Source organism: Lactuca saligna, chromosome 6 (assembly GCF_052625555.1).
Source record: "Lactuca saligna cultivar CGN05327 chromosome 6, ASM5262555v1, whole genome shotgun sequence".
Classification (NCBI taxonomy): domain Eukaryota; kingdom Viridiplantae; phylum Streptophyta; class Magnoliopsida; order Asterales; family Asteraceae; genus Lactuca; species Lactuca saligna.
The window spans coordinates 63,929,994-63,952,119 of record NC_136422.1 but is presented as its reverse complement, the minus strand read 5'-3'; the positions used below and the strand labels follow the sequence as shown (position 1 = coordinate 63,952,119).

Genomic DNA, 22,126 nt, shown 5'->3' with positions numbered 1-22,126 from the left:
GTCAAACTTTTTGATTCTTCCTTCTCTCATATCTTTCAGGTAGTTAGGGTAGCCTCGCAACCAATGCCCCTTCTCTTGACAATAAAAACATATAGACTCTTTGGTAATGGTACACGGGACTATCACAGACTTAGTCTTTCCCTGTACCTTTTGGTCATCTGTGACATCCCCATTTTCACGGCTAGAAAATACCGATTTTGTTTACGCTTTGTTTGAAAATTAGAGTAACATTTAAAATAACAGTGTTGCGGAATTTATCCCAAAACAAAATATGATAAAGATTTATCAAAAGCATTTCCCTAGAAATTTATTTTATTAAAAAGACTCGGGATGTCATGTTCGATACAGATCAAAAGCATAAACAATACACCATAAGCCTTACAACATTATTTCATATCTACAGGCCTATATCCGTAATCCCTCATCCAAAACATCACATCTATGCTCGAGCGCCACTACCTGTAATACATAAAACTGAGTGGGTCAGGCTTGGGAGTCTGATGAGCACATAGAATTTTCAACCCACAATAAATAAGTTATTTAATTTCATCAACCAACAATAACCCGATTACCCGTTCCCATTATCCTCACTTTACGTCCCTAAAACACCTATCATAAGGGACCTAGCCTAAGGATCATCATCGGGATGGACACTACTGCTAAGGGGATTCCTCAAAAATAAATTTCCTTAAGGCAACTACGTGGAGGATGGAGTACACCGGTGAACACATCGTTCACAAACACCTACAGGTTGCGAGCCTGCTAGCGTTCCACTGGACTGTCTAGAAGAGTCCGTGGTCGTCTTGCATACTCCGCAAGATGACAGAACAAACAGCAACAACATCGAGGCCTCTCATCATTTTATCACACGTCGTCTAATAAATCTACCCATGTTTTACCCCAACATTTTTGTAGATATAAAATACATATACAGTTTAAATCATATAAAACTTGTATAAAATCGTTCATCCGGCATAGATAGCAAGTATAGAGATAATATGAACACATAGCACGTAGTTTATATAAAATACTTCATATCTATGTGTAAGATGAAAGGGGCTATGCACTCACCTTTTACAACGAATATATATCTCACTTCCAAGTATTTCTCAATGTGATTCCTCAATCTCTTAAAATATTGTGTTGTTATTCACAATCTCTATTCCATTTGCAGGATGATAAAAACTTGTGATTTAAACTTCATCAAAAAAAGAGACTATTTATACTAGATTTATTCATGCATCGTCATTCTTTAAAATGAACACGTATCTTAAAATTTTGACACATATGTACACCATATTCTTTGGCACAAAGCAAACTGTAAATTTTTGACACATATGTATAGCAATAAATATCCATAATTCTTTGACTAAATTTATCAAACTTTTATCCACTTCAAATAACTTAAAATATAGATTGTTTCTTATGCCCACGTGTTTTATAACTAGCCATTAAAATAGAATGAAATACAAACCATTTAAACCAATCTAATATATATATATATATATATATATATATATATATATATATATATATATATATATATTTTGATAATATCAATAACCAAAGAAACTAATATATCGATATATGTTTCTTATTTTCAAAACTATGAAAATTATATTTATATTAACTGAAATAAGGATATTATATATTTAATATATAAATATATATAAATGTTTTATTATTATAATAATTAAATACGGTGTTGAAGCCATAACTCGTAAAAATATAATATTATTTTATCGCACTTCGATAATTTTAATATAACGACTTATACAAATATACATATATGAAGCACACGTATTATGTTTGAATAATTTTTATTTTGTTTATTCACAAGAAGTTTACTTTTTTCGACCGACGTAAACACATATTTTATAGGATATGTCTAGCAGGAATCATGGGCGTTACAATTATCTCCCCCTTAGGATGATTCCGTCCCGGAATCATGCATTAGCAAACAGATGTGGATAGTGACTTCTCATGTCACTTTCTATCTCCCAAGTGAGGTTCGGCCCATTCGTATGTTTCCATCGCGCTAGTACTAATTTTTCCATATTACGTGGCAAATTTTTCGTCTTACGGTCAACGATTGTCTCTGGTTCTTCAATTAACCTCTTGCTTTCGTCCAATCTTAATTCGGAAATTGGAATTATATCGGGAACTTCTCCCGTGAACTTCCTCAGATAACACACGCGGAAAGTGTTATGAATACCATCTAGTTCTTCTGGAAGTTATAGCTTGTAAGCTTGGTTCCCAATCCTCTGAATAATTTTAGATGGTCCAATAAACGTTGGACTTAACTTTCCCTTTTTTCCAAATCTTATAAGTCCTTTTGACGGCGAGGCTTTAAGTAAAACCGAATCCCCAACTTCAAAAGTCATCGGTCGTCTTTTCTTGTCAGCATAGCTCTTCTGACGATCCTAAGTTGCTAACATCTTTTCCCTAATCACCTTCAGCTTCTCAGCAGTCTCATGAACTATCTCATAGGCCCATAAATTGCTTCTCTCAGGCCTCAAGCCAACAAGACAGCGTACGACACTTCTGTCCGTACAAAGCTTGGTAAGGTGTCATCTTGATGCTCGAGTGGAAACTGTTGTTGTAGGAAAATGCTACTAGAGGTAAGTGCTCATCCTAGTTACCTTGGAATTCTAGGGTACATGCTCATAGCATATCTTCGAGTTTTTGTATCGTTCCTTCGCTATGGCCATCAGTCTGCGGATGGTAAGTTGTACTCAAACACAACTTCGTACCCAATTCCTCCTGTAGACTTCTCCAGAACCTTGACGTGAAATGACTATCATGATTCGATACAATCATAAGAGGAACACCGTGAAGTCTTACTATCTCCTTCACATAAGCATTTGCGAGGTTATCCATAGACCACTTCTCGTTGGCTGCTATGAAGTGTGCACTCTTAGTGAAACGGTCCACGACCACCCAAATCATGTCGTGTCCGTTCTTCGTTCTAGGTAGTTTAGTCAAAAAAAATCCATGGCGATGTCTTCCCATTTACCCATGGGTCGTACATGTCACACATTCGACCACATATTTTGCAACATCGAGCTTCATCATTGGCCACCAGTAGTGAGGTTTCAGATCCCTATACATTTTCGTGTTACCGGGATGAATCGAGTACATGGTCTTGTGAGCTTCTTCCATCAAAAGATATCTTATTCCTCCTGTCTTAGGTACCCAAATCCGATCTTGGAATACCTTCAGTCCTCGACTGTTTGTACCAAACACTAACGTTTTGCCCAAACGTTCTTCCTTTCGGTCATTCTTCTCTAAAGCTTCTTCTTGAGCTTTCCTGATACTTTCCACAATCGTCGAGAAGACTTCAATTCTCAACGCTCTTGGCATTTTCCTTTCAAGGTTGACTTTCCGACTGAGAGCATCAGCGACAACAATGGCTTTACCGGGGTGGTAAAGTATCTCACAGTCGTATTCCTTAAGCAGTTCCAGCCAGCGTCGTTGCCTCATGTTCAATTCCTTCTGATTAAAGAGATACTGGAGACTCTTATGATCAGTGAAAAGCTTGCACTTCGTGCCATAAAGGTAATACCTCCATATTTTTAGGTCAAATACTACTGCTGCCAACTCCAAATCATGAGTGGGGTAGTTCTTTTCGTGCTCCTTCAATTATCGAAATGCGTATGTTGTCACCTTTTCTCTTTGCGTCAGAACACCACCCAACCCAACTCCAGATGCGTCGCTATAGACCGCGAAGTCTTCAACTCCATCTGGTAGAGAATGAATCGACGCTTCACACAATTTCTTCTTCTGCTTCTCGAATGCTTCTTCGTGCTTCTCACTCCATTTATAAGTAGCTCATTTGTGGGTCAAAGCTATCAATGGAGCAGCTATCAAAGAAAAGTATTGGATAAACCTTCGGTTATATCCAACTAATCTGAGAAAGCTTCGAATCTTCGTGGGACTTTTTGGTCGTTCCCACTTCATCACAGGTTCGATCTTTGCAGGGTCAACCATTATCCCTTCTTTGTTAACCACATGACCCAAGAATTGGACTTCTCGGATCCAAAAATCACACTTGGAGAACTTTGCATATAGCTTCTCCTTCTTCAGCACTTCTAATACTACTCGTAGATGCTTTCCATGCTCCACCTGGCTTTCCGATTAGATGAGAATGTTTTCGATGAAAACTATCACGGATTTATCGAGGAATGGTTTACAAACCATATTCATCAAATCCATGAATGCTGCCAGAGCATTGGTCAGTCCAAACGACATAACCAAGAACTCGTAGTGTCCATATCTCGTTTTGAAGGCGGTTTTCTCAATATCCTGCTCTCTTACCCTCAGCTGATGATATCCTGATCTAAGATCAATCTTTGAGAAGTAGCTCGAACCTTGCAACTGATCAAATAGGTCATCAATCCTCGGCAATGGATACTTGTTCTTCACCGTTTCCTTGTTCAGCTCTCGGTAGTCTATACACATTCTCATGCTTCCATCCTTCTTCTTCACGAATAACACCAGAGCTACCCAAGGTGATGAACTAGGTCTAATGAAACCTTTGTGCAATAATTCATGAAGTTGCGTCATAATCTCCTTCAGCTCCGTTGGTGCTAATCGGTACGGTGATTTTGCTATCGTTGTTATTAATGATAACAAGTCTATTCTGAACTCTACTTGTCTATCAGGTGGTAATCCGGGAAGATCTTCGGGAAAGTCCTCCGGATAATCACACACGACTGGTATGTTCTGCACATCCTTCTTTTCCTTCTTAGCATCGATCACAAATGCCAAATATGATGCACATCCTTTGGACAAACATTTTTTTGGCTTTCACAGGGAGATGATTCAAGAATTCACTCTGCATTTGTCCCCGAATACCATAAATGACTCCTTTCTAGGGGGATTTACCCTAACTGTCTTCTTTCGACATAATATCTCGGCATCGTTGGCGCTAAGACAATCCATTCCCAAAACGATGTCAAAACCGTTCAACTATATGGGTAACAACTCTTCGTGGAATTCATTTCCATTTAGGTCGATGACTACGTTCTTAATACGATTACTAACATGTACCAACTTTCCACTGGCAACTTCTATAATCAGGGCATTATCATGTTTTTCTATAGGCAATGCTAGTCTTTCACTAAATTTGTGTGATATAAAGGAGTAATTCGCTCCAGAATCAAACAATAAATTGGCAAGCAATCCATTTACAAGAAAGGTACCTGAAGCGACATCTGATGTGTGACATCCTGAAAATCTCGGCCAGAAAAGACCGATTTCATTTATGCTTTTTAAACATTTTCAGAGTAAATCATTTTAATTTTAAAAGAGATGCGGAATTCGTTCCCAAAAACAAAACATGATAAAATAGATATTTATCAAAACGTTTCATAAAGAAATATGATTTCATAATCAAAAGTCGGGATGTCATGTTCCGATACAGACCATAAAGCATAAACGATAACATTACAAGTCGTTCAACAAATATATACATATACAGACTTGTAAACAAAAACAACTTGATGATTCGCCCATCTTAAGCTCTTGCGCCACTTCCTGTAATACAAATAAACTGAGTGGGTCAGGCTTGGGAGCCTGGTGAGCATATAGGGTTTTCAAACCCACAATAATTATATTTAATGTCAACAATCCACAATAAACCCGATTACCCATTCCCGTTATCCTCACTTTACGTTCCTAAAAATAACGTCTATTATAAGGAACCTATTTCAGGATTTTTCATCGGGACGGACATTACTGCAGAGGGGCTTCCTCAACATTAAGTGTCCTAAAGGCAACCATGTGAGGGATTGAGTACACCGGTGAACACGTCGTTCACAACACCAACAGGTAATGAGCATGCTAGTGTTCCACAGGACAGTCTAGAATACTCCGTGGTCGTCATCCATACTCTGCTGAATGACAAGAATAACACCAATAACACCGAGGCCTCTCATCTGTATATTACACACCAATTATCTACCCATGTTCTACCCAACATATTAGTAGATAAAAATATACATTTTTATACATAGTTTAAAAACCTGTATAACATGCTTTAATCAATACATATTCCACATAACAGATGAGGCATACACACATAACACGTATTTCATAGAGAATACATCAGATCTATAAGATAGAAGAGAGTGAATATACACTCACACGTATAACAACCAAATATATACACCTAACACGTATTTTATATGAAATACTTCATAATATTGCGTTGGAAAGAAAATAACTACACACTCACTTGATCAGAAGATGATCGGGCAGCACTACAGCTTGCAGAAGAGGTGTTTCTCCGTAGATCTGGAAGATCTTCACAAAACCGGGCTCCTCGCGGGCAGCGTTTTGGCTCGGGAATAACGCTCTTCGGGATCCTCGGGGCTTCGGATCTTGCTTCGAGGCTTGGGAATGATACCGGGGCTTCGGGATATAAACGGCACACAAAACGAGGCAAAACTTAGAGAGAAAGTAAGAAAAATCGCAAGGAAAATGGCTGATCTCGAGTTCTATTTATAGGCTGAAGGTCTGGGATTACGCGGGGCGTAATCTCAAATTACGCAGGGCGTACTCAGTACGCGGGGCGTACTCGAGTTACGCGGGGCATACTTTGATGTCACTGTGTGCGTCGACTGGTGGCACTCGAGTATTGGTCAGACAAGTTGCATCCGACTGAATACGTTGGGCGTACTCAAATTACGCTGGGCGTAATTGACTCGTCGAACTTCTAAATTGCGTAACTTTTGCATACGAGCTCCGTTTTCGACGTTCTTTATATCCACGCGAAGGTCAGACCATACTCTACAACTTTCATTTAGACTCCGTCGGCTAATTTTGAATTTTATTTTTATTATTTATTTTTAGAAGGCCGAGACAGAAAAACTTCGTTATAAATTCATAACTTCTTCGTCTGACGTCCGTTCTCGCCTAACTTTTCATCGTTTCGCTACTAACAACAAGATCTTCGATTCTCATTTAGATATTTTCGGCTAAAAACCGCTCGATCTCAAATCGAGTATTCGGGCTGCATACTGCTAAGTCGAAACTTAGAAAAATCATAACTTCCTCATACGAAGTCAGATTTGGGCGTTCCTTTTATGCACGCTCTCGGTTTAACGAAATCTACGACTTTCGTTTAGATCGCTAAGGCTAAATATCACTCTATCATAAATTCATATTTTACGTCACTCGGCGTCGTGTTGGTTCTGTCGCAAAACTCCGACAGGTCATAACTTCTTCGTTATAACTCGGATTTTGGCATTCCTTATATCTCCGGAATCCTTGTTTCGACCACTACACCTTTATGCAAAGATATCGGGATTATCTCACACTTTAATTTTGATGCTTATTTTATTCTTAATTTATTAAATTATAAAAATCAAGAAAATAAACACATAAATCACATAATTCACAAATAATACATTTTTATTATTTCGAATTTAGTTACAAAGGTTAACCTAGACTATTACATTGCTAAAAATGGCAAGCCCAGAAACACGGGCGTTACAATTCTCTCCACCTTAGAATGATTCCGTCCCCGGAATCACACATCAACAAATAAATGCGGATAGCGACTCCTCATGTCACTCTCCGTCTCCCAGGTGAGATTTGGCCCATTCGTGTGTTTCCATCGGACAAGCACTAACTCCACCATCTTACGTCGCAATTTCTTAGTCTTTTAGTCAACAATTGCCTCCGGTTCCTCAATCAACCTTTTGTTCTCATCGATCTTCAACTCCGAAAGTGGAGTTATGTCGGTAACTTATCCCGTGAACTTCCTCAAATAACACACATGGAAAGTGTTATGAATTCCATTCAGTTCTTCTGGTAGTTCGAGCTTGTAAGCTTGGTTCCCAATCCTCTAAAGAACTTTAAACGGTCCAATAAACCTTGGACTTAACTTTCCCCTTTTTCCAAATCTTATAAGTCCCTTCCACGGCGAGACTTTAAGCAAAACCGAATCTCCAACTTCAAAAGTCATCGGTCTTCGCTTTTTGTCAGCATAGCTCTTTTGATGGTCCTGAGCTGCTAACATTCTCTCCCTAATTATTTTCAACTTTTCAGCAGTTTAATGGACTATCTCCGGCCCCATAAACTGCCTTTCCCCAGCCTCAAGCCAACAAGACGGCGTACGACACTTCTGTCCATACAAAGCTTGATAAGGTGCCATCTTTATGCTCGAGTGAAAACTATTATTTTAGGAAAATTCTACCAAAGGTAAATGTTCATCCCAATTACCTAGGAATTCCAAGGTACACGCTCTCAGCATATCTTCAAGTGTTTGTATCGTCCGTTCGCTCTGACCATCAGTCTGCGGATGGTAAGCTGTACTTAAACACAACTTGGTACCCAATTCCTCTTGTAGACTTTTCCAAAATCGTGAGGTGAAACGGCTATCACGATCCGACACAAACGTTATCGGAACACCGTGAAGCCTCACAATTTCCTTCACGTAAGAATTCGCAAGCTTTTCCATAGACCATTTCTCGTTGGCTGCTATGAAATGCGCACTCCTAGTGAATCGATCAACGACCACCCAAATCATGTCGTGACCGCTTTTTGTTCTGGGTAGTTTAGTGATAAAATCCATCGTTATGTCCTCCCAATTGCCCATAGGCACTACTAGAAAAACAGCCTTTTACGACGCTCATTGCACGTCGTAAAAGGCTCAGACGACGCGCAAATGCGCGTCAAGGAAGACCCTGTCATAAAGGAAGACGACACACTTTTGCGCGTCGTCTATAGACGACGCGCATTTACTACGCGCAATTATGACACGCATTTACGACACGCAATGCGTATCAAGGAAGGCCCTGTCATAAAGGAAGACGACACGCGTTCGCGTGTCGTAACCTTACGACGCGCGTGTTAATGACACGCAATGCGTATCAAGAAAGCCCCTGTCAAGAAAGGCCATGTCATAAATGAAGATGACACACATTTTTGTGTATCATAATTTTAAATGTTTAAAAAAAGTATTATTTATAGATTTACTAATTGTCAAATTAAATAATACATTAAAAATATCATAATACAAAATAAAATACCATAATTAACAAAGATAATTCATTTCTCTAGTATGTCAAATACAAATAATTATTCCAATAGTGAGTAAATGTTATAAAAAATGAGCTCATTTATATACAAGTGCATTATCTAGCTTACTATGTGCCAACAACTCTCTGTGTGTTTACTTTTGCTTGAGTCTCGTTTCCTCCAAAGCTTCTAGCCATGCCAAAATATGATATCTTAGGGTTCATGTCCAAATCAAGTAAAACATTGCTAGCTTAAATTCATCAAGTCCTTGGCGTGAAGTCTTAGATAGAATCTTAACTGTAATCTCCAATCCTTCTAGCAGACCCTAAAGATCATTATTGGCCATTTACCAGGATCAACCTGCAATCTGTTATTACTTGCAGCATCTTCTGCCTGTTTGACCAAGGTTGTGCCTTCAACAGCAACATGCTGCATTGTGTCAAAAAGATAAAAACAAATGACAACAAATACAAATAACTGCATGCTACTTTTAAAAAAATAGAATCCAACTCCTAAATCACAAAACCTTTTTAAACATACAAGAGACAGGATCCAATCCATGGGGTATTCTTGGAAAATAGTCTGAACATTCTTGACAAATCATCAACCTGCAAGTGAAGGGTAGAAAGGGAATTGGAGCTTGGTGATGCTCATGCTGGTAATTGAAGCTTCAAACGCTAAGCCAGGTAGGTGATGCTCATGCTAGAAATTGAAGCTTGGAATTGATTTTCCAATTGTACGTACACATACACATGAGATGAGAATAAGAAACTACTGTATTTGATTAGGTTTAGCTAATAATAAGCTAAGGAAGAGGAATGTGCTAAGAAGTTATTATGTATAGAATGAGAAAGAATAATAACCAAAAATCATGTCTTAGACTTATTAACTTTTCACCTATTTGTCTTTCTTCCTAAAAATATTCATTTGATCTGAATAAATATTATGAAACTTAGTTTATTGAAAGCAAGTATTAAATGGTCATGGTCATGTAATTTAGTAGTAGTCTTATTCAATCTGGAAAATTGCAAATTTTGTCCCACTGCCACCCAGGCGAAGAGTAAAGACGTAAATGCCCTTCCTCATAAAGCCTGTGTTATTATGATTATGCTTAAAGTAAAAGACAGAACAGAAAGAATGGGAATGGAGGTTGAGTACCTTATGAAGTAATAGTAGAAGAAATCAGCATAAAGAGCTGTTTGTATTAAGCTAGAGAAACAGGCTGAAAACAAACAAACAAACAAACAAACAAAAAAGTCAAATGAAATACATGTATAGACAATAAGAATAAGAGAAAAGCTTTAAATTACATATCCATCCATTGAAATGGGGCTGTGTGAGATACCGACAAATCCAGTTGAGAATATTCAATGCACGGTATGCCCTAACAATACAATGCAAACAAACAGATTTTCATTCATAGCATCCTATTTTCTAAATGATTATTATACTATTTTTGATCATTTAAAAAACCATTTTTCATGGTTATCCAGCTTCATAATGATATCATGCCAAAATATAGAAGGGAGAATACCCAAGAAAGAAAACATATTGACCGATCAAATTGTCAACATTTCCACTTCGCTGCAACAGAACCAACTGTGGGAGAATAGCAACAGCTTCCAAATAGATAGAAAATGCCCAACATATCTGCACATTCCTAATAATATTAAAAATGTACAACCTTATCTATTGCTACATTTTTATATTTTTATAACACTCCAATTAGGCTAAGCTTTTTTTGAGGAGGGCATTCAGGTCTTTTGGACAAGAGCCAGTCCATGTTCTTTTCATATCTTCTTAATAATCAATATAACCACACTTATTCTCATATATAAATTTGTAATGATTAATTGATTATAACATGTTTCAGCACAAAGACAATGAATTAACTTAATTGTAGTCTGCTTATAATCCTGGCACAAGGTGAAATCTTTATAACATCGGGTGAGTCCACACTGATATTCAAACATAAAACAAGAGCAACACATCCTGTTTTCATCTACAGTTAAAAAACATCATTTTAGAGCTAACTATAAAGAAATACACTACCAATAACAACCCAACAAATCATAGCCTCTGATTTCAAATGCATAGCTGTATTAGCAACGAATGATCACAATTACAAGAACAGCAACACTAATAGCATGTTGGGTTTAGCATATAGCAACAGAAGCCTCCAGCAAATCTCTAAAGCAAATTACTTTGACGATCATGTGAACTCCAACTAACAAAACTAAACCACCCACTACAAGCTTTTTGCTTAATAACTGTTGGTGCAAGTAAGCCAAGTATGGCAAAATACAGCTTTATGTGGCAAGCATACATGATTACAGGTTACCCTACTCATCTAATCAGTAATAGTGGGAAACTAATAGGTCCAACAGAAACAAGGCATATACCTTGTCTGATAGCATATTATCTCATAAGCATATAAAATGCAAAAGGAAATCGAAAATGATGAAAGGGTAAATGCAAGAAACAACAGACACTACAAACCAAATTACATTTAGTGGCACAATTTTTTAGTGGTATATTTTTTTTATGCCACTATATTAGGTTTCTAGTGTCACATATTTTTATATGCCACTATATCATGTTCGAAAGTTCTAATTTTTGTTGAGCACCTGTTATATTTCCTTCTAATTATCATTTCACGCTCCTTATTCCCTCCACCATTGAAGGCGTTGCACATACCCCTTTTAAATTCTAGGTCAAAACTCCAAAACAGATTTGAAATTTTTGGATCCCCTGAATTCGCAATCACTTCCGATAACCAAAATCCCCATCACTCTTGTGTATCATCTCCTTCTTTGCTGCTGGTTAAATCTTAACATCTCGTTTGTAGAAGCTCGTTCAAGACCAAATCTATCTCGGTATCTCATAGTTGATTGAAGATTTCTATATCTCATCATCGATTTCATCTTGTTTTTCTGCCTGTTGAATAGGTCCGATTTCGGATCCTCTACATTCATCTCAAACCCTATATATTGAGTTGTTGGATTCCATTGAAAATGTAATCAGAAAATCCTGCGATCTCTCCCTATGTATTACAAATCTACCCTTCGATCTCACCCTTGGCCTTCTCCATCCTGTCGAAAGCTCTCCATTAACACACTCTAAGGATTGTCTCTACTCTATTCTCAAATTTTTAGATTTTCGATGTAAATTGTTGTTGGTCAGAACTTTTTTTGAGTTTATTTTTTAACCTACATTGTTGGAATTTGTTGTCATTTGGATGTTTTTGGCATTTCTATTTCAATATTAATCGAATATCCTTCATGTTTAGAGATGCACATCAAGTGCTCGGGTAAATTCCTGAAACGAATACCACTATGAGTTTAATTTTTTTGCTATTATATAATGTTTTACTCATTCATTGCACATATATACCCATGATATTTGCTTTTCTGTCACGAATCCTAAAGTTTATAACCAGTATACATATGAAGCAAAAGATGCTTTTATTTTTATTGCCTTATTCATAACTAGAAGAATCTTTAGCTAAAATTATATTTCAAATGCAGGTAGGTTGGTAACATTCACATACAAATGACTGAGCGACTTATACAAGAAGTTTTCTGAGGCACTGGTCCAACAATGGGAAAGGAATTAGAGACTAGAAATATGAAAATCAGGGAAGATGGGGAGGAGGAACTAAATGTAGACGTGTTGAGTGAGAAGAAAAACATGAAAAAAAGATTCATGAATTCCAATGACGATCCAAAAGTCTAAACCTGTAGCAAAAGAAGGGAAGCAAAGATATATCTCTCCTACGTGATTCCATTTTTGGATACATTTTGGTTACATTATCAGGTTAATTATGAGTTATGAATTTTAATTTTAAAAGAATAAAATAACTTAAAAACAAAATTGCTTAATTATCATTGAGTTGTTTCTAATTATATTTGTTGATAAATTGTTTATTCTTGGATTTACAGGAAAGAAGAGCTCAATTTGACCAACTTCAAGTTGAATCTCATACGCTTCTAAGAGATGATTGCTTTAGTTATGCATCATCACTTTGTGTAACATAATAGTATAAATGCATTATATTTAATTTTATTTGATTGATCTGATTTAATTAAATGTATTTCATTTGTTAGAAACTAGAAGTGCTTATTGTCTAAAAGTTGATATCATCTATTCTGGAAATAAATAAGACAAAAGAAGCTTGAGGTGCCAAATAAGTAAGTGTTTATGTTTCTTTTTTTATTTTATTTTTGGATGAAATATCTACCTAGATTTGGATGATATTACATTTCGATGATGGAATTCCAAGTTGGCTGGCAATGTGTCATTTGTCCCATAAAAAATGTAGCTAAATTTAGTGAAGACCAAAAAATTCACTACTATTGTTGGTTTGGAAGGAATTGATACCTTATAGCTTTCAAGCCTTATTCTTCTATTGTAATCATATTACATGCTTTATACCCTCAGAGCCCTCTTTAACAAGCTATGGAAGGGTGGTAAGCATTTTATTAATTTTGCATGTCTTGTTTTTATTCAAAAGTCTTATTGATCTAATTTTATTCATTTGTTATGTAGGTATCATTCAGAAACAAAAGAAGAGATGTGAATCAAGTTTTGTGTTTATTCCCTAAAAAGTTTTAGTTCGATAGTATTATGTTGTTAGTATTAGTACAACATTTATATTTATTAAATCTTTTTGAAGACATTTGTATTATAAATTAGTTATTGATAGTATTTTTGTTAGACAAGTTTGAATTTACTTAATGGTATTATGATTTCATTCATTATCTAAGTTCTCTTATTATTATTTTATATTACCTTTAAAATTACAAAAATTGAGACCTAATTTGTTAATATAATTGTGTTAAAAAATTCCATAAAAAGCATAGAAATAATATTTAATTTTAGAGTAAAATAGTGGCATCAAAATAGTGCCACTAAATCCTACAAATATTTTAGTGGCATAATAGAAAAGTGCCATTAAAGCTCCATAAAGTTGCAGTGGCACAACGAAAAATTGCCACTAAAGGCCTTTAGTGGTAGCGTTTTTAGTGACACTTTTTTTTTGTGCCGCTGATTATCCAGGGGGGATTTAGTGGCACTTTTTCGGTTTTTAGTGACACTTTTTCTGTGCCACTAAATGTCGTTTTATTTGTAGTGAGATTACCTGGTCCTTAGGCCGCCATTTGGAGACCAACCCACTTTCAGCAGGAAACAAGATCACCACTAGCAAATACACACTTATAAACTTCCAACCCAAGAATCTCTTCATTCAGTTTCATTAAGTGGCTTACATATACTTTTTAGCCATTGCAACTCTCAATCAGCTTCCTCCTCTTGTAGTCTTTGGAAGAACAGTCTCTCTTTTCCCTCTCCTTTTTATTCTCACAGTAACTGCTATAAAAGATGGATACGAGGATTGGAGAAGACACAGATCAGATAGAAATGAGAACAACAAAGAATCTCTTGTGACAATCCCTTGTGACATGGTGCTAATGTGGATAAGTGATCCTAGTGGCATTGCTTACATACAAACCATGAATTTAGATGGAGAGTCAAATTTAAAGACACGTTATGCTAGACAAGAAACATCCTTAATGCCATTAGGGTCAATATCAGGGGTAATTACATGTGAACAACCTAATAGAAACATATATGAGTTCACAGCTAATAGAGTTAAATGGTCATAAAGTTTCCCTTAGTCAATCAAACATTATCTTACGTCGGTGTCAGATGAAAAACACAAAATGGGTTATAGGTGTTGTTGTGTACGCTAGACAAGAGACAAAAGCTATGCTAAATAGTGCAATTTCCCCTTCAAAAAGAAGCAGACTTGAACAAGCAATGAACTCAGAAACTATCTGGTTATCTGTTTTTCTATTCATATTGTGTCTTGTTGTTGCTATTGGGATGTGTTTATGGCTAATGAGTCATCAGGATGCAATTGATACGATTCCTTATTACAGAAAGAGCTATCTTATAAAGGGAAAGTTTCCAGGAAAACCGTATAAATACTATGGGATTCCAATGGAGATGTTTTTTGCGTTTTTGAGTTCTGTTATTGTGTTTCAGATCATGATTCCGATATCTTTATACATCACCATGGAATTGGTTCGATTAGGTCAATCTTATTTCATGATAGAAGACAAACACATGTATGATAGCAGTACAAACTCAAGGTTTCAATGCAGATCCTTAAGTATAAATGAAGATTTAGGTCAAATTTGTTATGTGTTTTCTGATAAAACTGGAACACTTACTGAAAACAAAAGGGAATTAAGAAAAGCTTCTATTTTGACACGTGTATATATACTGTGTGTTTACTTGATTTCTTCAATTTTACCCCAGACCATGACTATTGACTAGCCTCTAAAAATCAGGTGTGCATGCTGAAATGGTGTTGACACATGTATATATACTGTGTGTGTGTGTGTTGAAGAATAGTTGAAATGAAAAACTTACATGCCAACTAGAAATGGCTCTACATAAGAAAACAAGTGAACTTAAATCCACTGATGTGTTCACTTTCACCTGCAAACCAAAAAAAACATAAGTAAGTTTCTGCTTCAAATCAAATCAAAAGTCTAAACCAAACAAAAGCAGATGCATACCATTGCATAGAGACCTCGAAAAGCATCCTCCTTTTGAATATCATCCCGAATTTTGTTGACATTAAGAAATTTAAGTATTGTCAAATGCTGTTTTAAGTAAAAATTCTAAGAAAAAGGAAATGAGGTTGAAGTTGTAAAATTTTTTGGACTTACATGGCTAAAGCAATATGCCATGCTTGCATGAAATGCTCCGTGTGAGGTGATACAAGCTGAGGACAAACTCATGCATGTCTACACAGGGTGATTGCACTATTTAAAGTGACTCATTAAGCCCTTCACAAATAACATCAAAAAAATACTAGATGATGATACAACCCATGTTGGTAAAAGCTCCACCTGGTCGACTAGACCCACTGTTGTTGGACCGAATTACCCCTCCACTAGTCTTGGGTGTGCCAATACTGAACTTGTTTTCATCTATCATAACAGCAAGAGTCATGGCTCTGGCCAAGTTTGCTGGCTGTAAAATACGAACGGCCGAACGTGTGTCATCCTTGAGACCATTAATGAAGGTACCTTCCAACACGCTTTATGGTATGTCTCCTAACTAACATGACAGTCTCTCAAAATTGCTTACGTAGTCACGTACAGTTCCTTCTTGTCGGATGGTGAGAAACTGATGATAGATATTGCCTTCACCTGCTAACTGGAATCGCTCCAACAACCATTCTTTTAAATCCTCCCAAGAGCGGAATGGGTCCCTTGCTTGACTCCAAGCAAACCAAGCCAGCGCCTTGCCGTCCAAGCAAATCGCTGCTGCCTTCAAACGATCACGTACTCCAATGTCTTGGATCTCAAAGAAATGCTCCACCATATAAATCCATCCAAACGCGTCTTCCCCTTCGAAAATAGGAGCTCTAATCTTCCGAAATTCTCCCATTTGTCGACCCCCACCCTTGTTCTTATCGTCCTTGGGTCCCTTTTTGAAGGATCCAAACTCAAGCTCAAATTCAGGATCTTCCTTGTCCTTCTCCTCCTCTTGAATGAGTTTCCCCTTGACAGTTTTCGTCAAGTTATTGATAGCTTGCAGGACTTCTGTGAATTGTGCAGCATTCTCCTTCTTGGCGAGGTTAGCTTCCTCTCGAAGCTTGGTAAGATCCTGCTCCAGAGCTGCAACACCTGCCTCCAATCCAGCTATCTTCTCAGAATTTGTTTTTGACATGTTGACACCAGAACCGTAGCAGCTCTGATACCAATTAATAGGTTCAAGATCCTAACCCGCAGGTAGGAACCTTAACCAGGCCTCCTGTAGTTCGAGAAACAGGGAATTCTCCAGCAAATCGTCTAAGACTTTTATTCCAGCATAAAACGTGATTTATCCCTAGAACATTAATTATATATTCGTATTAACCTAATCATAATCCAAAACCAGATCCTAAAAAACAGAAATTCTAAACTAAATAAAAAAACTACTATTCTAATTAAAAGGAAAGCTAAATAAAAGGAAAACATTTAAAAATTCTTTCTTGAATCTTGATGATTATCCCTTCGTCGATATACTTGACCAAAACGACCAACATGGGTCGTATCAAATGATTCAGATGATAAACAATAACAAATAAATAAATAAAGGACATTTGACACTTATAAAAAAGATAACTGATACTTGTCGTCATACCAGTTACTTAGCAGCAACCTCAAGAAACTCAGCTAGGCGTGGGTGCAAATGAGTTGGACAAACCTACTAAACAAAAAACACCAAAAAAAGTTAATATATAGTTAACATAAACCATTGTTAACAACTAGGCGTAATGAAATTGGATGACTATATTCCCAAATTACCCTTGCCAGGTCTCCAAGCAATGCAAATTGATATCTCGTACAATAGTTTTGAGTCCAACACCATCAGCGTGTGCTTTTGAGTGAATTCCTTGGGATAAGCCTTCCATATACGCTCTGTTATCCCTTTCCTTTTTGAACAAAACACCATAGCGAGACTCCAAATATGTAATAATAATTGATCGATAGAGTTTCTACATAAGTTGCAGGTGATCAAAAATGGCAGAAATTAGGAAATGTAAATTGTACCTTTAGCGAGATTAGGGTAAAGCCATCACGAATTAGAGCCATCATTACCTGTGGGAGACCTAGGGGAAGTTGATCGCCTCTATCCACCTGCCAAAAAAGTGAATCGTCTTCCCGTAAGTTTTTGGCGCTTTCTCCCGATCTTGCCGCTCAACCGGACCAGGGACGCCTGGAAGGAAAAGGACGTCGCTCTTCACCTCATACTCGTGGATGTGCCACATCGGCTTTTCTGAGTCCGGCAAGGTTAAGAACAGTTTTTATGTTATGATGTTTTCAACTCCTATTAACCGGGCATCGGCGACTGGACGATCGTAGATCAAGCACTATCTCATATCCTCGTTTTGATGGCGACCGAGATGGCGGCATAAATGGAAGGGGGATATCAGAGCACAAAATAGAGAGACAGGGGAGACGGGAGAGAAAAGAGTCGAATGAGTGTTTAAAAAAGCCCTAGAAATTATCCCAATGATTTTCTGATATATGAATTGTTGAGGCATACAACAGAGATGGTATCGTGATTAGGGTTTGCAGAGAAAAGGGAAGAATAGAACGAAGGGGATCTTGAAGCGGGGTATTAAAATTTTTAAGAATTTTGAGGGGATTTCCTTTCCCCCTTACAAGAACGCACGTTTTAGTAAAAATCATAAAGCGACAATCACAGATGGCGCACGTTTTAGATAAAGTGCCCTCCGTGTTTTTTTTTTTTTTTTTTTTTTACATTAGACACTAATTTAAGGGCACGTAATAATGCGTGACCTAAACACTCAAATTTTTTGAATAGACGACACATTTTTATTGTCACTCTCATTTGCGTAACATAAATCAGTGAGCCTCGTGATTTGCGAGTCGTGAAAGGCTCTTTTTCTTGTAGTGAGGCACAGGAAAAGGTTCTAAACTCCCGTATGGTTTCTGATGTTGTGCCTTGACTCTTGCACAAGTCACACACTCGGCCACATACTTCGCAATGTCGAGCTTCATCGTCGGCCACCAATAATAGGGTTTCAGGTCCCTATACATTTTAGTGGTACCGGGATGAATTGAGTACATGGTCTTGTGAGCTTCTTCCATCAGAAGATCTCTGACTCCTCCTGTCTTAGGTATCCAAATCCGATCTTGGAACACCTTCAGTCCGTGACAGTTTACACCGAACACCAACGTTTTTCCCAAACGTTCCTCCTTTCGGTCATTCTTCTCCGAAGATTCCTCTTAAGCTTTCTTTATACTTTCCAAAATGGTTGAGACAACTTCAATTCTCAACGCTCTTGGCCTTCTCTTTTCAAGATTGACTTTAGGACTGAGAGCATCAGCAACAACATTGGCTTTACCGGGGTGGTAAAGTATCTCACAGTCGTAGTCTTTAAGTAATTCCAGCCAGTGTCGTTGCCTCATATTCAATTCTTTCTGATTGAAGAGATATTGGAGACTCTTATGATCAGTGAAAAGTTTGCACTTCGTGCCATAGAGGTAATGCCTCCATATTTTCAGAGCGAAAACTACCGCTGCCAACTCCAAATCATGAGTCGGGTAGTTCTTTTCATGCTCCTTCAGCTATCGAGATGCATATGCTATCACCTTTTCTCTTTGGGTCAAAACACAACCCAATCCAACACCAGACGCATCGCTATAAACAGCGAAGTCTTCAACTCCATCGGGTAGAGAAAGTATTGGTGCCTCGCATAGTTTCTTCTTTAGCTTCTCGAATGCTTCTTTATGCTTATCATTCCAAGCATAAGTAGCTCCTTTGTGGGTCAAAGCTGTTAATGGACTAGCGATCGAAGAAAAGCCTTGGATAAACCTTCGGTAATATCCGGCTAATCCTAAAAAGCTTCGAATCTCCGTGGGACTTTTCGGTTGTTCCCACTTCATCACAGCTTTGATCTTTGCTGGATCAACCATTATCCCTTCTTGGTTGACCACGTGACCCAAGAATTGGACTTCACGAATCCAAAAATCACATTGGAGAACTTAGCATACAGCTTCTCCTTCTTCAAGACTTCTAACACTTCTTGCAAGTGTCTGCCATGCTCCTCTTGGCTTTTTGAATAAATCAGAATGTCATCTATGAACACTATCACAGATTTATCAAGGAACAGATTAAAAACTTTGTTCATTAAATCCATGAATGCTGCTGGAGCATTGGTTAGTCCAAACGACATAACCAAAAACTCATAGTGTCCATATCGCGTTCTGAATGCGGTCTTCTCTATATCCTGCTCCCTTACTTTCAGCTGATGATATCCTGACCTCAAGTCGATCTTTGAGAAATAACTTGAACCTTGTAGTTGATCGAATAGGTCATCAATCCTTGGCAACGGATATCTATTCTTTATTGTTTCCTTATTCAGCTCTCGGTAATCAATGCACATCCTCATGCTTCCATCTTTCTTCTTTACGAATAACACCGGAGCTCCCCAGGGTGATGAACTAGGTCTAATGAAACCTTTGTCCCATAACTCCTGAAGTTGCATCATTAGCTCCTTCATCTCTGTCGGTGCTAATCGATAAGGTGCTTTTGCAATTGGCGTTGTTCCGTGCAACAAGTCAATACGAAATTCTACTTGTCGATCGGGCAGTAATCCAGGAAGATCTTCGGGAAATACTTCCGGATAATCACACACAACAGGAATATTTTTCATCACCTTCTTTTCCTTCTTAGCATCGATCACGAATGCTAAATATGATGTACATCCCTTGGTCAAACACTTTCTGGCTTTCATTAGGGAAATGATTTCAAAATTTACTCTGCGTTTATCTCCATACACCATAAACGATTCCTTTCTAGGCGGATTCACTTTCACTATTTTCTTCTTGCATAAAATTTCGGCATCATTGGCACTAATCCAATCCATTCCCAAAACGATGTCGAAACCATTAAGTTCTATAGGTAATAATTCCTCCTGGAACTTATTTCCATTCAAATCAATTAAAATGTTTTTCATACGATGGCTAACAGGTACAAACTTGCCACTAGCAACTTCGACTAGTAAAGCATTATCTAGTCTCACAATAGGCAAAGCTAGTTTTCTACCAAATTCATGCGATATAAAGGAGTAGTTGGCTCCAGAATCAAATAAAATTTGGGCAGGCAATTTGTTAACGAGAAAGGTACCTGAAGCGACATCAGCCTCATCTTTAGCAGCTTCCAGTGTCATCTGGAATGCTCTCGCCTTTGGCTTTGGCGGAATGTTGGGTATTGCTGCTTCCTTCTTTTTCGGACAATCCCTTGAGATGTGCCCCTCCTCACCACAACCATAACAAACATTCTTGGTGAAAGTGCAGTCGTTGGCATAATGCCCTGGCTTTCCACATTTGAAGCATGTGGTTTCCCCGCCACACTTCCCATGATGCTTCTTCTTGCACTTGTCGCACCATTTCGCCTCTACCTTTCCTCCACTTCCTCTCGAACTAGACTTCGAGAATTTACTTTTCTTGTTAGACGCTGAGAATCCATCGATTTTCCTTTTCTCACCAACCTCTGACCTTTCCAGACCTTTTTCCCTGATCTGGGTCTCAACATTTCTAGCAGCCTAGATGGCGGCTTTCAATGTGGTTGCTTGCTTAACCATTGGACCATAGTCCGCTGGTAGTCCAAGGGAAAACTTGTTGACCTTAGAGAGTTCTATAGGCACCAAATATGGGATAAACTTCATCTTTTCTGTGAAACTTGCAGCGTATTCAGTAACGCTCAACTCCCCCTTCTTCAAATTCTGAAACTCATTACTGATTTCCAGAAGGTCCTGCTCGGAGCAGTATTGTAGCTTTAGTTGTTCCACAAAGTCTTCCCAAGACATTTTGCTTGCTTCTCCCTTGGGCATAGAGTCAGCTAACAGCTTCCACCAACTCAACACGCCAGATTTTAGCAGAGGGATCGCAAGAGCGGTCTTCTGCCTGTTGCTACATTCGCAACTTTCAAACATAGTCTCCATTTCAGAGACCCAGTCCATAATTTGCACCGGCATCGGGCTTCCGGATAGGCATGGTGGTTTGGATGCCATGAAATCCTTATACTTGCACCCACGACCATCATTTCCTCCATACTGGTTGTTGTTGTTGGATTAATGTCTAAGTCCATAACTATAATTGGTGAGACTTGACCCGACCCGGCATAGTCCATTTGGGTTGCATGGCATCATGCACTTGGATAGACTATAATGAGAGAAATAAGACACTTATGGTTATTAATATATTATCAGTTCTGGTATATTAATAATAAGAATAAGAAGATTATTTAATTAGTATTGATCAAGAATTAATCTAGGATTAATTAAGTGATCAAAAGAAGACTAATTAAATATATGGGTTGATTGTGCAAATCATCCATACTTATATAGTGGGCTAATGCTCCATGGATTATCTACTTGGGCCAAAACCCATATGATGCTCCATGGATGCTCCATGGTGTATTTGAACCCATGGATCCCAGGAAATGGAAAGTCATGACAATTAGGTTTTACCCTAATTGTATAACTATATAAACATCTTATTCTTGA

General features: G+C 37.7%; 1 protein-coding gene and 2 pseudogenes across 1 annotated transcript; 1 reads left to right on the top strand and 2 right to left on the bottom strand.

The window, feature by feature from the left end:
- Positions 1-9,512: 9,512 nt before the first annotated feature.
- LOC145002661 (ER lumen protein-retaining receptor A-like) lies at positions 9,513-11,355 on the bottom strand. The gene is made up of 5 exons (XM_078961884.1): positions 11,260-11,355; positions 10,562-10,677; positions 10,338-10,411; positions 10,186-10,249; positions 9,513-9,635 (listed from the first exon to the last, which is right to left on the bottom strand). The coding sequence occupies exons 1-5, from the start codon at positions 11,353-11,355 to the stop codon at positions 9,545-9,547; spliced, it is 441 nt and encodes a 146-aa protein (XP_078818010.1). The 3' UTR covers positions 9,513-9,544.
- A 1,272-nt stretch (positions 11,356-12,627) lies between these two features.
- LOC145002660 (phospholipid-transporting ATPase 1-like) lies at positions 12,628-15,366 on the top strand (annotated as a pseudogene).
- A 1,441-nt stretch (positions 15,367-16,807) lies between these two features.
- Positions 16,808-18,133, bottom strand: LOC145002659 (oil body-associated protein 1A pseudogene; annotated as a pseudogene).
- Between the last annotated feature and the right edge of the window lie 3,993 nt (positions 18,134-22,126).